The 15,112-nt window shown below is 44.3% G+C and overlaps 1 protein-coding gene across 1 annotated transcript; it reads right to left on the bottom strand.

Moving 5' to 3' along the window:
* Positions 1-2,354: 2,354 nt before the first annotated feature.
* LOC310949484 (cytochrome P450 2F2-like) lies at positions 2,355-13,365 on the bottom strand (the record flags this gene model as incomplete). Its single annotated transcript, XM_083916958.1, has 11 exons — positions 2,355-2,560; positions 2,671-2,812; positions 3,261-3,362; positions 3,449-3,534; positions 3,975-4,113; positions 4,262-4,366; positions 7,633-7,701; positions 7,938-8,098; positions 8,185-8,349; positions 12,492-12,654; positions 13,204-13,365. The coding sequence occupies 11 exons, from the start codon at positions 13,363-13,365 to the stop codon at positions 2,355-2,357; spliced, it is 1,500 nt and encodes a 499-aa protein (XP_083773084.1).
* Between the last annotated feature and the right edge of the window lie 1,747 nt (positions 13,366-15,112).

Below are 15,112 nucleotides of genomic sequence, written 5' to 3'. Positions count from 1 at the left end.
CAGCGAAACAACATGAGGGATATGCGGAGTGAGCATGAGAACCATCACCAGTTTCCAGAAGACTGGTAGCGCAGAGTTGGAGGACCGTGTGGACCAGGCCAATGAACTGAACCTATTTTTCAATAGGTTTGATACTGCGGCCCATCCCCCACATGACTCTACTGCTGCCGGCCCCTTAACCAATGTCACTTTACCTCCCCCTACTCCTCCTCCTTACAGACCCCCTCAGGATTACATCATGAAGACCATGGAGAGACTCGTCCTGGAGCAGCTAAGGCCTATGGTCAGGCCCTTCACTGATCCGCTACAGTTCGCTTACCAGCCCCGTTTGGGAGTTGAGGACTGCATGACCTACCTGCTGAACAGTCTACAGTCATTTGGACAAGCCTGCGAGCACTGTGAGAGTCATGTTCTTTGACTTCTCCAGTGCATTTAACACCTTCCGTCTGGCTCTACTGGGTGAGAAGATTGCTGCGATGTAGGCGGAGGCCCCCATCATGTCCTGGATTGTGGATTACCTGATGGGCAGACCACAGTATGTACACCTACAGAACTGTGTGACTGACAGGGTGGTCAGCAACACTGGGGCCCCACAAAGGACTGTCCTCTTCACCTCTGACTTCAACTATTGAGTCCTGCCACCTTCAGATGACTCAGCAATAGTTGGCTGCATTGGAAAGGGGGATGAAAGTGAATACAGGACTGTTGTAGGCAACTTTGTCACTTGGAGTGAGCTGAATCATCTGCACCTCAACATGACTAAAACAAGGAGCTTGTAGTGGATCTGAGGAGGGTGAAAACACCTGTGACCCCTGTCTCCATTCAGGGGGTCCCTGTGGACACTGTAGAGGAGTATAAGTACTTGGGGGTGTACTTCAATAATAGGTTGAACTGGACTAAAAAAGGACCAAAGTCGACTCTTTTTCCTGAGGAGGCTGAGGTCCTTTAACATCTGCCGGACGATGCTGAGGATGTTTTATGAGTCTGTTGTGGCCAGTGCAATCTTCTTTGCTGTCACTTGCTGGGGCAGTGGGCTGAAGGTCGCAGACACCAACAGACTGAACAAAGTGATCAGGAGGGCTGGTGATGTTGTGGGGGAGGAGCTGGACACCCTGCCGACTGTGACAGAGAGGAGCATGCTGTCCAGGCTCTGGTCTATGCTGGACAATGTCTCACACCCTCTCTATGACACACTGGCCCAGCAGAGGAGCACCTTCTGCAGAAGACTCCTCGCATCCAGATGCACCACAGGAAATCTTTCCTGCCTCTGGTCATTAATTTATACAATGCATCCCTTGGAGAGTCTGTCACCTCCTCTCCATTATTCAGACTCAACCACAGACAATCTGTTCTTTTGCAGTGTTTTCACAGGTCACGCTGTAGTTTATATTATATTTTATTTAAAGCTGTATTAATCAGGGTTTTTGATTTTTGTAAACAACATTGACGCATCATCAACTTTTAAGTTGATATGGCAAACTAGTTAGCAGACAGTTGCTTATTTACATTATTATCATTCAGCTCCACTGTGTTTACCAGCCGGTTGCAAACTGTCTGTCTGCCGTTTGAAGCTGAGCAGGTGAGAGTGACAGACAGCAAGCCCCATAGAGCCGAGAGGAGCTACAGATTAAGGTGATGATGCTCTATAAGTTCATCACTCTGAGTGACTCCTTACACTCTGTCACACTGTTTTTTATATTGTCATTTCTAAAACAGTTATTATAAATACAGTTATAAAAAAATAATCAATCAATGCCACTTTTCAAGGTGATAATAATTTTTTTGGTCACTGGAGGGCAAAACATCACAACAGGCTGAACATCACATGCATTATATAGTTCAAATGACTTACATGCTGCTCAACAGTTACCAGTTGCCTATTTACACATCCAGGAGTTACAGAGCAACAACATTAGAACTAGAAAAATGACTCCATTAAATTCATGTTTGCTGCATGTTTTGGTGCTGCGAAAATAAACAGCTGTCAGTCACAGCTAAAAACAGGTTGATGAGAGCGATGAGTCTGAACCAGACACTTAACTCGTGCACTATAAAAAATAACAAACTGAAAGACATGATAAAGCTCCAATGAGATTCGAGCTGAGGGGAACTGCAGAGTAGGTGAGACCCTGTGGTTTGTCACTAAAAGTGAGCCCTTTCACACACACACACACACACACACACACACACACACACACACACACACACACACACACACACACACACACACACACACACACACACACACACACACACACACACACAGTTCCATTGTTTAAAAATGCTGATGCAGTTATAACAAAGATGAAAAGTTGAAATTTGTACATAACGTACGTGATAAGCCATTTTCAGTTTTAGGATAACTTCTGTCTTTGTATAGTCTTTCTGACTTGCACCTTCATCGAATAAGGTTTGGGGGTCTGAGTCGTCCCAAAAACAGGAGTGTAGTCAGGCTCTCCTGCATCCTCAGGCCAGATGAACTTGAACTTCCTTAGCAGCGTCACCATGATGAGGAAGAGCTCCATCCGAGCCAGACCCTCTCCAAGACACATACGAGGACCTGCAGGTTAAAATACCCACATATGTTCTATAACCACATGACATCTCTTCAATCAAACCTCCCAACCATTCTTTCAATCGATCTCTGGATGTAATAATCATTTCACTCACCTGCAGAGAAAGGCATGAAGGCCTCTGGCTTCACAAACTCTCCCTGGTCATTGAGGAAGTTTTCAGGGTTGAATTCATTGGGGGATTTCCACTGCCCCTCCTCATTCAGCACTGAGTCCAAGTTAGGGATGATAATGGTTCCCTGGAAGAATTTTAAAAAGAGGTTTATCAAAGTTTAGAGCTTTAACTAAAAGTCTCACTACTATGGATCCTGTGGAGCTTTTAAATAGACCTCTAACTTATCAGTAATCCTCATAACTTCTCCTCTTCAGGGGGTTCAAGGGCAATTTCTGTATTTTTTTTAACCTGGAACCTATTTCCCCATGTATTTCTGTCCAAGTGACTAATGGCAACTCCTTTTTGTTGGTCCAGCACTGAGCACAATCGTGGCTGCCCGGCCACTGTGAACCGGGCTTATATGTCAATAGTCTAAACATCTTTTTGAATTATTCTATACAGACAAATCTCCACCTGAATTTAATATTAAGTTATGTGGCTTTGAATAGTACTTTGCTGATCAACACTTAAAAGAACTATTTTAGAGGGATATTGTTTTAATTTTAATGACACAAATTATATTTTCTACTTACCCTGGGTATGGAGTATCCCATTAACACTGTGTCATTAGTGGTGCTGTGGAAAACACTGAGAGGAACAGTGTTAGCCACCCTCTGGATCTCATGAATAACAGCCTGCATGACAGAGTTAGGACACTAGCATTGTAACATTGCAGATACGATTTTATACTTCACAGCACTTTTTGAAATCATCATTATACCTGAACATAAGGCATCTGGTGTCTGTCTTCAAAACTGGCTTCATCCTTCCCATCCAGAACATTGTCTATTTCCTGCTGACAGCGCTCTGAGGAAAGAGAAACATTGACAGAGGGGGACAAGGTTTAGCTATGTAGCAGCCTGAAATGTGTCATCTGATTCAAAAACCATGAGGAGGACCAATGTAGATGATAAGTAAGTGTCAACTCAAGTTGGGCAAGATGGGGTCTGGTTTCCATTGGATCAAAGTCAGTGATTGGTTTCAGGATCACTGACATTGAATGATCAATTAAAGTGTATTTATGAGTTATATAGAGGCAATTTATTTAATAGTTAGTTAACAGAGATATTTCACTCATAACCACAAATAATAGTATTATAGGAAGAATAAGGGAGTCTTAGTCATCAGGACACATCATCAGGGAACCATGAATGTCAGAACAAAATGTTATGTCAATTCCATTTAACAGTTATTGGGATATTTTTGTCTTAATAAAGTGGAGATGGTCGGGTGATTCAAAGACATACCCTGTATCTGTGGATAATTCATAAGGAACAGGAAGGCAGCGAGCAGGGTGTTGGCAGTCGTGTCAGTCCCAGCAAAGTGAAGATCCAACATAAATGCACAAAGCTGGTCTTCCGAAAATGATGAGCCATCATCTCCTCTCTTTGGAGGAAGACAGGAAAGAGAAAGAGCAAGTACATAACCTACTGTTCCTTCTGTCACCACCACCACAGCTAAAATATCTTAGCCAGCATGCCAGTTCAGGTTGCTCTGAACAGAATTCTTTCTATTACCAAAAAGACACACACACCTTATCCATTTCATCCAGGTAGCAGTCTATGAAATGCCGTGGTTTACCAGGCACTCTGGTCTTTTTGTGCTCAGCCAACTCCTCCAAACGTCTTTCATTTGCAATCTGGGAAGTACAATTAAAAACAATTGTTTTTTTCACATGTTGAAAGCTTTTTCACTTTATCCTGACAGCGCAATGAGACGGAAAATCTGTGAAAAAGTCATGTTGTTCTGGCTCCACCTACTGCTCTGTGTGCTGCTAATGCCATCTGCTACATTCCACTGCATTTAACCAACAACCAATTAGAGCTGTAGCTGACGCAGTGTCAGTGATCAAACTGTCAAACTAGGTACACTCATCAAATATGAATCAACATTCTGTTACTGTACATAAAGTGTTTTCAGAAACATTTTAATGTTCGGTTTAGCTGTAAAATGAGTTTGTGACCAAGTGGGGGCAAAACCAAGCCCCGCCCACCAGGCGACAAGATGGACAGACTTTCTCATTTTACAGCAAATCTAATCACCTTGTTACGGAACTGCAACCCATTTAACTATTGAATTAATTTCCATGGAAATAGGTACAGATTTTTATGTCAACCTCTTGATAAATTGTAGTAACTGATGATAGTCTGACATTTCACCCAGCAGCATCATACCAAATACTTTGGTTTATGACCAAACCTGCAAAACTAATGTCACTGCAAGGCGGCCGGTGGCACTGTGGTTGGAGCAGTCGCCCCATGTAAAGAGGCTGAAGATCCTCGTGGCAGCAGCTGAGCGTTTGACTCTGACGTGAGGCCCTTTGCTGCATGTCTCCCCCTCTCTCTCTCACCCCATTTTATCACTCATCACTCATCTTCAACCGTTTATCTGGGGTCGGATCGCGGGGGCAGCAGCTCTAGCAGGGGACCACAAACTTCCCTTCCCGGGCCACATTAACCAGCCTTAACTGGGGGATCCTGAGGCGTTCCCAGGCCAGTGTGGAGTTATAATCTCTCCACCAAGTCCTTGGTCTTCCCCGAGGCCTGCTCCCAGCTGGATGTGCCTGGAACACCTCCCTAGGGAGGCGCCCAGGAGGCATCCTTACTAGATGCCCGAACCACCTCAAATGGCTCCTTTCAACGAAGCAGCTCTACTCCGAGTTCCTCACGAATGGCTGAACTATCTCTCGAGAAGAGAGACTCCAGCCACCCTCCTGAGAAAACCTATTTCGGCCGCTTGTACTCGCGACCTCGTTCTTTCGGTCATGACCCATGCCTTCCGAGCAAAGCTCAGCTCTCTTTTCGTCACAACGGTGCTGTAGAGCGACTGCAATATCACCCCCATTGCTCCGATTCTCCGGCCAAACTCACGCTCCATCATCCCCTCACTCGTGAACATGATCCCGAGGTACTTGAACTCCTACACTTGGGGTAAGGACTCATTCTCTACCTGGAGTAAGCAATCCACCGGTTTCCTGCTGAGAGCCATGGCCTCAGATTTAGAGGTGCTGATCCTCATCCCAGCCGTTTCACGCTCGGCTGCGAACCGATCCAGTGAATGCTGAAGGTCACTGACTGACAATGCTATCAGGACCACATCCTCTGCAAAAAGCAGAGACGAGATCCTCAGTCCATCGAACTGCAACCCCTCCCCACCACGACTATGCCTCGGTATCCTGTCCATGAAAATCACAAACAGGATTTAGACAAAGCGCACCCCCGGCGGAGGCCAACCGCCACCGGAAACAAATTCGACTTACTGCCAGGGATCCGGACACAGCTCTCGCTTTGGGTGTACAGAGATTGGATGGCCCACAGAAGTGACCCCCTAACCCCATACTCCCGCAGCACCTCCCACAGTATCTCCCGGGGGACCCGGTCATATGCCTTCTCTAGATCCACAAAGCACATGTAGACTGGATGAGCATACTCCCAGGCCCCCTCCAGAATCCTTGCGAGAGTGAAGAGCTGGTCCGTTGTTCCACGTCCAGGACGGAATCCGCATTGTTCCTCTTCAATCTGAGGTTCGACTATAGGACGAACCCTCCTTTCCAGCACCTTGGAGTAGACTTTACCAGGGAGGCTGAGTAGTGTGATACCCCTGTAATTGGCACACACCCTCTGGTCCCCCCTTTTTAAAAAGGGGAACCACCACCCGGTCTGCCACTCCCTTGGCACTGTCCCTGACTTCCACGGAATGTTGAAGAGACCCCATTTGAGTGATACTTTCTGGCTGACAGGACATTTTGTTGGCCTTTACTACAGAAATTACCAGGTTCCCCATCATTTGAATCTGCAGCCCATTATCTCTTAAATAAAACATCATTCAATTGGTTGTTTCAGACGCGTATCCAGTAATGGGCCTAGGTGGCACTGGCCCGCCTGACCCAGCTAAGTTTGATGAAAATATATTTTGTTACAGAAAAATATAAATATGTTCGTGAGAAAGGAAATAAATTTAAAATTGTATTGATGGTTGCCTTGTTGTGTGTGTTTAATTTGTCTTCTGATTAAAACGGAGGTGATGAATGAATTTGTCGGAGGCCGTAAATTAGTTCCTATGGTTCCGACAGGCCGACTGTAGAGGATGCTGAATTAACGGTATTCATTGAGCAACTGCGTTGGAAAGTAAAGAATGGACTGGAATTTCCATTCCTCATGGAAGTGTTGGACATTTGTGCTCCTGACATTTTTCCAAACCTCAACAAACTACTTCGGGTCATCATCACCCTTCCCATGACTTCTTGTAATGTTGAGAGACTGTTCGGATTGAAACGGACCTCAGAGCATCCGTGAGTACTACCCATCTCAACAACCTGGCCCTCTTGTCCTTTAAAGGAAATGTGACTCTTTGGACTATGATGAGATCATCTCTGTGTTTGATGCTTGCGCCTTGTTTTGTAGTTCATGAAAGCAGCAAAGATAGGCCTGTTGTTTTACCAATTTTTCACTGCTTCATATTTTCTTGTGACGGAATTTCATGTTACCTAATGTTACTCAAAGCAATTAAGCAACTGTGCTTAATTGCTTTGAGTAGCTCATTTTTTTGCACAGAAGCCAAATTTCATCCATACTTCATTGTATGTGGTCTGTTTAATAGAACTTAAAGCTGTGTTGTTCTTTCAGAAATTATACATCAACTGGGTGTTTTCATTTTTTGATTTGCTTTAGCGGCAAATTTGTATGATCTGTGCATGTTCTGTTACTCATGAGCTGACCGTGGTACTGAAGCAACAATCAAAGTGAGAATTCTGTCTGATGTAGGCCTATGTTATGCTGTAAATGTTAATAAGTCATTTTTTCTGGGAAAAGATGGCCCAGCCACTTTTTTACTGGCCCACCTAAAATATTATTTCTGCCTACGCAACTGGGTTGTTTGTTAAAATAAATGCTTTACAAGACGTACCTTAAATAACTTAAAGGCTCTCTGGAAGGGCAGTGGCAGGTTGCGCACAATGGGAAAAGAGTCATAAATCTGTATGGGAGGGGAAAAAATGAAAAAAATTACAAAGCTTTAAGAAGCCCTTAAGTTTTTCTTTCTTTCTATCTATCTATCTATCTATCTATCTATCTATCTATCTATCTATCTATCTATCTATCTATCTATCTATCTATCCATCTATCACACACTGTTCTTACACATTATGTTATTCTTCATTTACAGTAGTGATGTTATGTTATGGAATGATTTTGCTGTCAAAAATTACTCACCATGCCCCAGCGCCCATTGATTATTTTGGAGGTCTCATGAAAAAGGCCAACAAAAAACTTCATGAACTCATCGTCATAGTCAAACTTCCTAGCAAAGATAACTTTGCAAATGATGTTTGAGGCTGCATTGTGGAACAACATGTGAGGATCCATAGATTTACCTGGAAAAACAACACAAATGACTCTTTGACATGACCGTGGCCAAAAAAGTCAATTCTGGTCTAAATAAAAACAAATATGGACATACCGACACGCTGCTCCAATATCTTCATGATGTTGTGTATCTCTCCCAGAATGCTCTGCTCCATCAATTGCTTCCCCAGACCAAAGTTTCTCAGGGTCATCAGACCAAAGCGGCGTTGCTCTCTCCAGGCCGAGTTATAATCTGCTAGAACCACCCCAGGAGCATGAGCTGCATGTAAAAAAGGTCCACTTAGAAAAAAAAGTTCATTCACAATACTTTTTAAATGCTTCAAAAATCAATGCAGTTCTCCCTCTCGCCACTGGTTTTAAAAAAATGTATTAAATATAGTGTAGTGAGGGAGTGGCGTGGGGTGGAGGAACTCCCCGGAGTGGGGGGCAATCAAGGGCTGATGCAGTTCACCTGGGAGGGGGAGGAGGCACCGGGGTCAGCGGCTGGGAAGAAAACGGGCGGGAGAGAGAGCGAGGGTGGCAGAGACGGGAGGATGTGAGAGCCGTCGGCCTGAGCTTTTTGGGAGCCAGTGGCACTGTGGCGGGTGGGTGCTGTTCGCAGCTTATAGTGCTGCCGGCAGTGAAGACATCTGAGTAGGGGAGTTTGTCGTGTCGATCAGCCCTGTATCAAGAGGGGAGGACAGAAACCTCCTTTAGGTAGCGAGGGACCGGGGAGTAGTTGTGCCTTACCTGTGCTCTCATGTAGCAGCCGACCACGGTGAACGACTCCACGCCTGCCAGCTGAGCAGCCTGTTCTCCGGTGCACAGCCCAGTTCCATTGCCTAGGCCCCATGTGGGGGGGGGGGGGGGGGGGGGGGTCTTGTCACCAGACCGGGGCAGGATAAGTCCTTTATTTTAATGATTTTTCATACAAACTTACTTGTAGTCTTGTCAGTTAATGTCCGAGTGTTTATGATTTCCCTCTTAAAGAAAGGTTTTTAATTAACTGACGTCAGTGTGCCCGCGGCCCGTTAAGGGCGGCTCATTGCTCTTGCGGTGCTATTATTACACTGGTGGCAGCGGGGGGATCAAATATATAAATATTAAATATATTAAAGAACAATGTCAGAGGCAGAGAGTATCTCACCCCAGCAGGGGTCTTTAGAAGCAAATGCTAGCCAGAATAATCCCTCTGGTAGTATGGGCTTTTTGCCTGTTCCAACTGGTGCAATTCCACGCCCGGTGTTTATGCCCCAAGTTTTTACTGGGGTGGGCCGTGAATGGTCTGATTGGGTGGAACAATTTGAGTTTGCTGCTAATGTAAATTGTTGTCGGGTTATGCTCTTGATATGTATAATGGGGTCTCTGGGGAGGCAAAAAGTAATTATGCCCTGTTGAAAGCAGCTATGTCCAGATGTTTGGACTCCTTACATAATTTCCAGGGCCTGGAGGGACAGCTGGCTAGGTGGGTGGAACAGTTGGCCAGTTTTCAATACCAAATTGTCCACAGGCCGGGACATTACATGCCAATGCAGATGCCATGTCGAGGCTGCCTGCCTTTAAAGCTGAGCTGCCCCAATCTGGCCGAGTACTGTGTGACACTATGGAGCAGCACCTTCCAGATCCCAGCGTGGGTGCTGTGCAGGAAGGGGGGGCTAGTTCACCAGCAGGTCAGGAATTGGTTGGTGACAAAATAGCAAAAGCCCAACAGGAGGACGATGAGCTGAAACAGTTGATTGAGCTTAAAACACAGGGGAAGGTTATTCCTGAGAACTCGCCCCTGCAGAAGTATGCTCCTGTGTGGCCTCAACTTCAGATTAGGGATTCACGTTTGGTAAGGGCGCCCCCTGCAAACACTGATGCAGCATCCCAGGTTCAGGTTGTTCTCCCACAGGCCCTGGTCCCCAAAGTTTTAGCTCAGTTGCATGACTCCCCGACAGGTGGTCATTTAGGGATACAGAAATTGCAAGGGAAAGTAAAGGATCGCTTTTATTGGTTGGGGTGGTTTGGTGATGTGAAAGAGTGGTGCAGACAGTGTGTTGACTATGCCTCCAGGAAGATTCAGGATTGCGCTCCTCGCGCCCCCCTCCAAGTATCCACAGTTTCAAGACCATATGAAAGAGTGGCACTTGACATTTTGGGCCCGTTGCCAGAGACATCTCGCAAAAATAAGTATGTTTTGGATGTCGGGGATTACTTCTCCAAATGGACAGAAGCATATCCCCTGCCTAATCAAGAGGCCCATACTATTGCTAAAGTGTTAATGGAGGAGGGGGTGTCTAGATTTGGGCCCTCCCGTAGTATTCATTCTGACCAGGGGCGGCCTTTTGAGTCGACCTTGTTCAGGGAATTGTGTCAACTTTTGAATTTTCACAAAACAAGAACTACACCATATCATCCCAAGTCAGATGGTCTAATTGAGCGATTTAACCGTACATTGTTGTGTATGCTGTCACTGTTTGTGGAGGAAAATCAGTCCAATTGGGACACTTTGTTACCATATGTAATGATGGCATATCGCAGCAGTGTACACGCTAGTACAGGTTATACTCCATATAAGGTACTGTTTGGGCGGGAGATGGTACTGCCAGTGGACATAATGCTTGATGTGGGGGCCGGGGAAGCATTTTCTTCAGTCAGTGCATATGTCGGCCATGTGGTGGAGACACTGTCTACAGTAGTAGAGGCAGTAAGGAAGCATCAGGCTAAAGCGTCAAATCAGCAAAAGACCAATTTTGACTTTAGAGCGAGTCTTCAGTTTTATTCTGAAGGCGAACTTGTGTGGGTTCTTAACAAGGCTAGAAGGAGGGGATTGTGTCCTAAACTGCAGAGGCGGTTTAAAGGTCCCTATTAGATAGTAGAGAGAGTCACAGAAGTGCTGTATTGGGTGGCATTAGTTGCTGGGGGGGGGGGGGGGGCAGCCACATCAGTGACGCCAACCACGGTGAACGACTCCACGCCTGCCAGCTGAGCAGCCTGTTCTCCGGTGCACAGCCCAGTTCCATTGCCTAGGCCCCATGCGGGGGGGGGGGGGGGGGGGGGGATGTGTCTTGTCACCAGACCGGGGCAGGATAAGTCCTTTATTTTATGTGTTATATGATTTCCCTCTTAAAGAAAAGTTATTAATTAACTGACGTCAGTGTGCCAGCGCCCCGTTAAGGGCGGCTCATTGCTCTTGCAGTGCTCTATCTCCCCCTTCGACCCTTTGTGTTGTAGTGGTCCCTAAGGAGCCCGTGTGATTTTGAGCTCCCATTGTGTGTAGTGTGATACCTGTTCTAGTTGCTGTGAAGTGATTTGTGTGCAGTGTCCCTTTCTGGGTGTGTTCTCTCTTGTGCAGTGTTTGTGTCGCCGGATGGTGGAGTTACCTGCCTGACCTGCTGGAGCTGCCCTCATTGGCCTGCTGAGTGCAAACGTCCCTAACTTAAAAATGAATTGGAAATAAAGATTGTCTATTTTTATACATATCTGTCTGTGGTGGGTTCTCTCTGACCTCTAATACCGGACCAGACCGGGTTAACAAAGGTGGTGGCAGCTTGACGCTACTCTAAACATCTTAAATAACAAAAATTATTACAATATATTGCACTATAAATACAATTGAATTGAATTGAATTGAATTGAATTGTATAAATATTTTGGGAAATAATTTTGACACATGTAGGCTATTACGTGTAATTCAGATTTTAATTTAATTCTTTTAACGCCTAATCAACACAGGTTTATAGAAGTGTCATGCAGGCTTGTGGTCGCCAAGTAAAGAGGTTTCCCGCTCGTTCCATCAGCAAACATCCATTGCAGCAGCAGACTATATTTACAGTCTAATGACAGAACGAGGAGGAAATGTGGCATAGAAACGCATTTCAGATTTTTTTTTGGAAAACCATCACCAGTGAGGAAGAACACTAGGACCACAACCACGACAAGGGTAAGTGAGAAGACTGTCTGCACGCCTCTGCCTGCAGTTACACCCGCAACCCAGCCTAGCATGATTGGATTAGATTGGGTTACTACCTCTCTTACACATACTTATAACATCTATTTACTGTCTATTTATTGTGTATGTTCTATTGTGTTCTTCTTTATCTTTGCTCCCCCACCGGGACCCGAGTGCATAATTTGACAGTAACAATAAAACTTCTTGAATCTTGAATAATGTCATATTTAACATATCAGTCACTTCTACTTTTGACACTTTAAGTATATTTTGCTGATAGTACTGCTGCAACATCTACCAACAACTGCTACCACCAGGTGGTGCCATAATAAAGACTTTAAATTTACCATGTACCCGGTTTGACAGTATTTATGTTATGATTATTTCTTTGCTAAAAGAACTTTCTTCCCATATTCTCTGTTTTAATAGAAGGATGTAGGCTTACAGTGGAATTGATAAATCACAAAAGTTCTTCACTTTCTCTATACCTTTAGTGTGTACAGCATGATTAACCAATAGGTCTCGTGGTCTGCCAGAGAAGTCAGCTGCTTTGTTGACCAGGGCTTCTTTCAAGGCCTGCAGTCCATTGATGACCACCGCAGGCCTGGGACCAATGAAAATGCTGTATACGTCACCATAGCGCTTGGCCAGCTGGGGACAGTGACACAGTAGATTAGAATGACAGGGACTTAGGTGATTGACCTTATTTCAGTGCAATCATCAGCCACTGTAATGATTGATGAACAAGTTAGGAGTAGCGACTATCCAACAAGTAGCAGTTTGAATGAGAGACACATATATTGAGAGACGCATATTACAGATATATCCAGTGACAGATATTTATCAATTGACACACATTTACTCCTCGAGATTTCATTGTTGTTAAATGATTGAGTAGAGGATGACAGAATGAGTCAGCCTGGATGCATTTCTTGTTTGTTAGAGCTCAGCTCAGACAAGCCTTACAGTCACAACAACATATCATTTTATATAACAGAACTATATTGGGCATAATCCACGATGTTCCTAATCCTAAACTAAAAACTAAAGAAACTAAGTCCTTTAAAATTGAACACTGATGCAAAAATAATCATTTCTACAGAAGTTTACACATTTAGGTTAATAGATCCTAAATAACCCATACATTAAAATTCAACAAAAATTCAAGTACAACTCTCTTGGTAACATCATTTAACTTACCCTCTGCAGATCTGCAATAGGGTTCTCCAGATTGAGCTGCAGTACATTTCCAAAGATGGGGATGGGTCGAGGGCCTGGAGGGAAATTCTTGGGCCTGTGGGTCTGAAAGAGAAGCAGCAGCAGCAAAACAGCTGCTAAAAGAAGAACCACAGATGCAAACATCATGAAGTTCTGATTCTGACTGATTCACACTCCCTTTGCTCTTCCAGTATGCTGGCTTTAAAACACACACAACCTTTGCACAGTCATGTGGCCTGCAGTGTTACTGCATTTACTTAATCAACCAGTTGATACCGTCATTATAGTTATCACTTAACACTAAATGTTCCTCACAGGACACGCCTTAATCCTCAGTCCTGTCTGATGATGAACCTTACATTATAGCTCTGAATACCCAGAGCCCAGTGGAGGGATCACTTAACACATACAGTAGACTGTGAACGGGTTGGGGGAATGTGGGTGTTTAACTCAGCATTGATAAACTCATGCTTAAATTGTCATTTTTTGTCAAAAAAGCTGTTAATTTGTTGTTATCTTACATTTAAACAGGAGATTACTTACTCTGTGCTCAATCCTTCCTTCGTCCTTTGTTGTCCTTTGTTTCCCGTTTTTCTATTTTATGCAAGATCAGTGCCGAATTCCTAACACTACCCTCCAACCCTAACAAAATGCTGAATCAAATCAGCGGAGGCAGAGGCTTATGCGGCTCGGGAACATAGGGATGATCCCGCTGTGGGACATTATAACTTGTCCCTAACAGGGACGCGGGGGGCTGGAGCCGATCCCAGCTGACATCAGGCGTGAGGTGGGGTACAACCTGGACAGGACGCCAGTCTATTTGTTGTCAAACCAGCTGCCCCTATATTTGTTAGGCCTACAGTTAAGGACTCATAGTATTTTGATAATAGGGAGCATTTCGCTTGCAAAGTGTGTTCATTAATAGGAAAGTGAAGTAGGACACCATAAAACTGCACTCTCTGAACAAACTCTCCTCAGTGGTGTGCATAGGTAGACAGTTGTTGTTGGGTTTTTTTTCAGTGTATGTGGCACATTCTGACATGATCACCTATATATGCTTAAACAATTGAAAGCATGTGATAATAATGCCTCAGTTAATATTCGCTTGTTTGCCCCGGTTACAGTTCATTCAATGTTGATTCTCTCTAAAGCTTTTTTTTAATAGGCGCTCTGAAACATTACAAGAAGACAAAGAGACATTGAACAGTGTTCAAACTGTTTCCATTGAGCTGGGGTTGAGTTTGGCTCGTGTTTTATGACATGATGTAAGATAAGGTGAGGTATGTTTGTAATGAGGATGGCTTATAATGACAAAGAAAAGAGGGATAGATAAGGTCAGGAGGATGTGGTTGTTTTTAGTCTTGTAAATTGATCATAACAGTAATAGTAATAGTAATGCCACAACTATGTTGGTGCTAGAGGAGGTCATTTTCCCCCCTTTTTACCCCCTGTTGCTGTTTTTAAATGGCGCTTTGTCTGTCCAACCCAATATTTGTTCTTTTATTTTTTTTATGTAAGGGGAAGTCTAACACTTGTTGAACTACAGTAAAAAATGTGCCCTTGAGTGGCCAAAATGAGGATCTGAGCTTCAGTCAGAGAGAAGGATACCTTTGCCTCTTTCATATTCTAGAAAACAAACCGGTCTATTTTATATACATCTAGATAAGACGTATGAAGCGATTTTCATGTTCTAAATGACATTGAATGTGAAATCGCTTATCCAACGCTGTCCACTTGAGGCAGCCATTAACTATCTGTTGTCTTGTCTTTTTGCCCTCATTTTACAGAAACTGCAGTAGCCGAGCTGTGTTTACATTAAATGGTCTGAGGAATCTAATTATATTGGACCCAGACTGGCACAGCTATTCTAAAGGTCCTTAACTTAAAGGTG

The sequence above is a fragment of the Echiichthys vipera genome (genome assembly GCF_963691815.1).
Source record: "Echiichthys vipera genome assembly, chromosome: 7".
In the NCBI taxonomy this organism is placed as follows: Eukaryota; Metazoa; Chordata; class Actinopteri; order Perciformes; family Trachinidae; genus Echiichthys; species Echiichthys vipera.
This window is presented reverse-complemented; position numbering and strand designations above follow the sequence as displayed.